Source organism: Poecilia reticulata, chromosome 11, assembly GCF_904066995.2.
Source record: "Poecilia reticulata chromosome 11, P_reticulata-male-v2, whole genome shotgun sequence".
Lineage (NCBI taxonomy): Eukaryota > Metazoa > Chordata > Actinopteri > Cyprinodontiformes > Poeciliidae > Poecilia > Poecilia reticulata.
In genome coordinates this window covers 19,718,631-19,724,377 of record NC_088840.1, presented here as the reverse complement: position 1 = coordinate 19,724,377, position 5,747 = coordinate 19,718,631, and the positions used below count along the sequence as shown (strand labels likewise).

Genomic DNA, 5,747 nt, shown 5'->3' with positions numbered 1-5,747 from the left:
TCCTAGTCGAAACATAAGGCTGTATGAGGTTCTTAATGTAGTCTGGCGTCTGTCCATGAAGAGCTCTGAAAGTCAGTATCAGGATTTTGTAGTGCATCCTGTAAGATACAGGCAGCCAGTGCAAGCTTTTGAGGATGGGTGTAATATGCTCCCTCCTGTGGGTGCAGGTGAGCAGGCGTGCAGCAGAGTTTTGTACTACCTGCAGACGCATTAACTCCCTCTTATTAAGACATGTAAACAGACTGTTACAGTAGTCCAGTCTCGATGAGACAAAAGCATGAACAATCATCTCAAGCTCTCCATAAGTTACCATTTTACGAAGTTTGGAAATGTTCCGAATTTGGAAAAAACAATTCCTAACAAGCTGATTTGTGTGCCGCTCCATCGACATTGCTCCATCCATGAAGACACCCAAGTTGCACAGGTTGCTCTTAACTGTGCAGCTTAAGTTCCCAAGGTGCTGCTTAATTCCAGGCACAGCACTGTCAGGAGCAACAATCAAGGTCTCGGTCTTACTAGAGTTCAATAATAGGCTGTTTTCAGTAAGCCATTTTGTCACTTCGGCCAAGCAACTAGTGAGAGCACAAAGTTTATGTGGCTCACTAGGCTCGAAAGAGCAATACAGTTGCAGATCATCGGCGTACAGATGATAGGACACCTCACTAAACTTCTGAATGACCCTGCTTAAAGGAAGTAGGTACAGCAGGAACAGAACAGGTCCCAAGACCGATCCTTGCGGCACACCCCACAAAAGCCCTGCAGAATCAGACACTACATTACCCACTGACACACTGAAAGTTCTACGAACCAGGTAAGAGGTGAACCATTTCAAAACACAACCCGACATACCAACCAAATGTTGGAGCCTGTTTATCAGGATGCCATGGTCCACTGTGTCAAATGCCGATGACAGATCTAATAAAACCAGCACAGAACATTTACCGGTGTCAGCTGCTATCATGATGTCACTAAATACCTTCACCAGGGCTGTTTCAGTAGAGTGAAACTCACGGTACCCTGATTGAAAAGTGTCGTAAATGTCATTCGCCTGCAGAAATGATCTAAGTTGGATGTAGACCACCTTTTCCAGGACTTTGGCCAAGAAAGGGGTCTTGAATATTGGCCGGAAATTTTTTAGTTCAAAAGAATCCAGTCCCAGTTTCTTTAACTGTGGTTCCACAATGGCATGTTTAAAAAGACTAGGAAACACACCGCTAAGCAAAGACATGTTAAACAGTTTTGTAATATAGGGCCCAATGGAATCAAAAACCCTCAAAAACAGTTTAAAAGGTAGAACATCTAAAGTACCAGAGGACGGTTTCATTTTTTTGATGATGATGAAGATGTCTTCCACAGTGACGGGCTCAAATGAGGCCCAGCTCTGGTTGGGAGGTTCAAAATGCTGGGACCTATGGCAAGGCGGTAAGCTGTCCTTTATTACTTTGACCTTATCAATAAAGAAATCCAGGAACTCATCACAAGTAATTGTCGAGTTATGAAGATTTACAGCAACAGGTGACACAAGAGAGCTGATAGTGTCGAAGAGCACTTTAGGATTTCTTTTATTTGAGGCTATTAGACATTTAAAATAACTTGCCCTGGCCTCCTCAATCCTCCTATTTAGGAACAATATTAAGTCCTTTAAATGCAGCCTGTGGACCTCCAATTTAGTAGATTTCCATAAGCGCTCAGTCTGGCGGCATATTCTCCTCAGAGACTTAATTTCATCATTTATCCAAGGACAGAGACTTTTCTGTAGTACCTTCCTAGCCTTAACTGGCGCTACTTGATCCAAAATATCAGCGCATTGTCTATTAAAACCATTCACAAAACAGTCCGTTTCAGTGAGATTATTAAAAAGTGAAGGGTCAAACTTATCACAGAAAAGCATGGCTGTCGCCTCTGTGATGATTCTCCTCTTTACCTCAGTAAATACTGGCCGAGGTTCAGACGGCACCATCAGGTCAAAGAAAACACAGTAATGGTCACTCAGGAGCACATCCTCCACACACACATTGGTAATTTGCAAACCCAATGCAAATACCAGGTCCAACGTATGACCCTTATTGTGTGTGGGACCTGAGACATACTGTGTAAAGTTAAGCGCCTCTGTCAGCGATATAAGGTCTCTTGCTGGAATAGAATTAACATCATCAATCTGCAAGTTAAAATCACCCACAATCAAGACTAAGAATACTGAAGTGAAAATCATTGGCATAAACATGAGTCTAGTACATTTACTATCATTTTCTATCTATGTTAATATTTCTATAGCAACAATATACATGTCCCAAGAGTTTCTGAAAACTTAAAAAGTGGTAAATAAAATACTAAAAAATAATATGCAAACATTTTAATCTAATTTAACATGAATTCAAACTATTTTTTTTCCAATCAGGAAGTGCATTGAGAGACTATGATTGCAGGTGAAATAATGTGGTGTAAAGGGCACTTCCTCCATTTAGTGCCTTTTACACCATATCAAGATCGACTTCTCCAAACTTATTGAAGTTTACCAATATTTTTATACATACAGAAAAGCTCCAAATTATTCAATCCCCTTGCAGGAGTGAAACCCTGTGATGGAGGTGTTGGGAAGCCAAGTGCAATGAGTGCAGAGTGCATTGCAGTTTCTTTGTGCAATGGATTCAGCACTGTGTTCCTGCTGAACCTCAAGAAAACTTGAGTCTTAATGTCATGATGTGGTGGAAATGTCATGTCTAATTGACTTAATTTATTGACATAATAAAAATAAACTGTCATTTTCTGTTAATCTTTTCTACGTTAAGAAATGTTCAGTTTGGGATGTGTAAGAACTGCAAAGCCACAAATGTCATCATTTAATATTTATAAAAACGCTTAGGAATCAGCTTTTTGTAAAATGGAGAACCCTTTTTCTCTGGTCTCAGTTCTGCTGTTTTTCTGGCCTGAGATTCACGTATTTCCTGCACCTGGAAATGAGCTTGTTGAATATCTCTGTTCTTCTGCTCCTCCATTTGTCTGAGCTGCCGCTGGAAATGAGCTTGTTGATTTTCTCTGATCTTCTGCTCCTCCATTTGTCTGAGCTGCCGCTGGAAATCAGCTTCTTGACTTTTTCTGTTCTTCTCCTCCTCCATTTGGCAGAGCTGCAGCTGGAAATGAGCTTGTTGAATTTCTCTGATCCTCTGCTCCTCCATTTGTCTGAACTGCAGCTGGAAATGAGCTTGTTGATTTTCTCTGATCTTCTGTTCCTCCAGTTGTCTTCTCAGGATTTCTAACTCCCTGTCTCTCTCCATTTTCTCTGCCCTTCTCATGTCCATTTCATTCCTCCTCTCCTCTTGCATCTCCTCCACCATCCTCTTCCTCTCCTCCTCTGCCTCCTTCCTCCATTTCTCTCTTTCCTGCTCTCTCTCCAACCTCTCCATCTGTCTTTCAAACCTATCTCTCTCTCTCTCAGCCTGGAACTGCTCCCTCATGCTCTGAATCTCTTTCTCATACTTTTCTTGTATTTTTCTCTCCAGTTCTTCTCTCTCTCTACGTATTTCTTCTTCTTTCTCCTTCAGGATGCGTTGTTTCTCCTCTTCGATCGCCCTCTCAGCCTCTTGGAACATCTCATTGGTGTAGTGACTTCCTCCATTCCTATCAACAATGGTTCTGATCTTCTTCAGCAGCTCAGTGACCTGAGGTTTCTTGTCTTTCATCTTATTGTTGAAGACATGATACTGGTTGTTACATCTGGACACCAGATCCAGCAGTTCTGGGCTTTCAGACAAATAATCTTCAATGGTGTCTTCAAGGTCGTCTCCACGAGTAAACAGAACCATGCAGTATCTGTCTGCTGCCTCTCCAAAGATTTCTTGAATCTTTTGCACTGATTTTAATTCTTCTTCTGTGAATCTGCCGATTGTAACGACCACCAGGAAGATGTGGGGTCCAGGAGAAGCAAAGCGGACGCACTGACCGAGATCTCTGGTTGTTTTATCTTCATCAAATCTGGTGTCCATCACACCTGGAGTGTCAATGACAGCAACCTGCTGTCCATCCACATTACTGGAGACTTTGGAGCATTCAATGGTCATGGATTTTGCGCCGCATTTGGATTCAAAGCACTTTCGACCCAGAATGGTGTTTCCAGTAGCGCTCTTTCCACTCCCAGTCTTCCCCACCATCACGATCCTCAGGTCTTTGTTGTTTGTAATGTTTGTTCCTGTGAAGAAGAAAGTTTGAATCTGAATTAGAATCAACATCATGCTGTACTCAGAACTTCAGCCTCTTTTTATTTGTCTGCTTTGCTTCTCCATCCAGCTATCTATCTAGAATAGGTTTATAAATATAACCATTAACAGAAATCATATATATCTATAAACCTGTCCATCATAGTGTTACGATCTGTGTTTTCTGTATAGTCATCTTGGGATTTTCTGTGTTTAGTCCTGATTCCCTGAGTCTGTATTGTCCTGTCAGCCCTTGATTGTTCCCAGGTGTGTCTCGTCCCCTTGATTGCCCCCGTGTGTATTTAAGTCCACCTGTTGTCTCTGTCTCTCGTCAGATCCTCGTCGTTGTTAGCGTTGTACGTCTAACGTCTCTGTTCAGTCAGTCGGTTTCCTCAGTAGTTCTGTCACAGTACTACTGTGAAGTCCTGGGCTTGCTTGTTTCAGTCTTTGTCAGTTGCTACTGGTATTAGCTGTGTGCTGATTTGCTGCCGTGCTACCTGTTCTGGACTGTTGAGCCTTCATCATTAAATCATCATCATCATCATCATCACCAATACCTTGGTCTCTATGTTCTATCTCACCACCACCAACCACACCCCATGACACATAGTTTGAAGTGGAACGTTACAATTGCTATTTAATGCCGCTCTGGTAGAGCTGCTGTTTCCCTGCAATTTCTTTATTCAATCGCTTAATGTTCAAGGTGCAAGTCTGTTTAAACGTTTAAAAATCAATTTTAACAGGTTATGACTTAAAGTTAGAAAAATCCAGAATGCCAAATTTAGCCAGAATGTAACAGTGATGGAATCTGATTATGTTCAGATATAAAACCTTGAAGGCCCCATTATAGAGACTTTCTAATGGTTTGAGTATAATTTGTTAGTTAAGAAACATCTTTGCACAGTGAAGTGTTAGACAATTTCTAATAATATTGAAACTGTTCTTATCTGATCTAGGTTTTGTGATATGCAATATGGCATAAAATTCATATCACCATGTGTATTGTAATGACTGGTGGCAATGATATACATCACAATATAATCTGTATAAAACAATAGAAACAAAAAAAATCACATACCAATTGAGTGGAATGTATATATTTCTATGTGTTAAAACATTTTTACGTTGTTTTTGGGTGTGTTATTTGCAAGTAACGTTTAACTGTTTTGTTAAATGCTGCTGCCTGTCATTGCCAGGGTTCCCTTAAAAGTTTCATTTTAATGAAGATCTGTCAATGGTGGGCAGCAGCATAATCTCAATGATGAACACGTGGTTAAATCAAAGTTAAATATGCAAATGAAAAATATATTTCTGCGTAGAAACACAGTAACTTTATTGTCATAGATTTCTTGTAGAATCCTCTCCCCACCCAAGTCTTGTGACTGAAACTTGTCCGGTGCATTGCTTGCAGAGACAAACTGGTTCATATGTATAATTAACTTTTTTCAGCTTTACGTCATGTTATAATGTTACTCCCTCATCAGAAACACACTTGAAGTGTTGCCTTGATTCACACGTTTGAGAAATCCTTTCTTTTTCCGTGTTATTTTGTAA

At 40.6% G+C, this 5,747-nt stretch overlaps 1 protein-coding gene across 1 annotated transcript; it reads right to left on the bottom strand.

Moving 5' to 3' along the window:
* Positions 1-2,840: 2,840 nt before the first annotated feature.
* On the bottom strand, positions 2,841-4,229 carry LOC103461392 (GTPase IMAP family member 4-like). Its single transcript, XM_081612820.1, has 2 exons — positions 3,204-4,229; positions 2,841-2,951 (listed from the first exon to the last, which is right to left on the bottom strand). Exons 1-2 carry the CDS (start codon positions 4,227-4,229, stop codon positions 2,841-2,843), a joined length of 1,137 nt encoding a protein of 378 aa, XP_081468946.1.
* Between the last annotated feature and the right edge of the window lie 1,518 nt (positions 4,230-5,747).

What these genes read in the sequence shown, in the direction of transcription:
- LOC103461392 (XM_081612820.1), bottom strand. Translation starts at nt 4,229, where the DNA reads ATGATGTTGATTCTAATTCAGATTCAAACTTTCTTCTTCACAGGAACA. An exon ending in AGATCAGAGAAAATCAACAA is followed by an intron (nt 2,952 to 3,203) that starts GCTCATTTCCAG and finishes GCTCATTTCCAG; the next exon opens with GTGCAGGAAATACGTGAATC.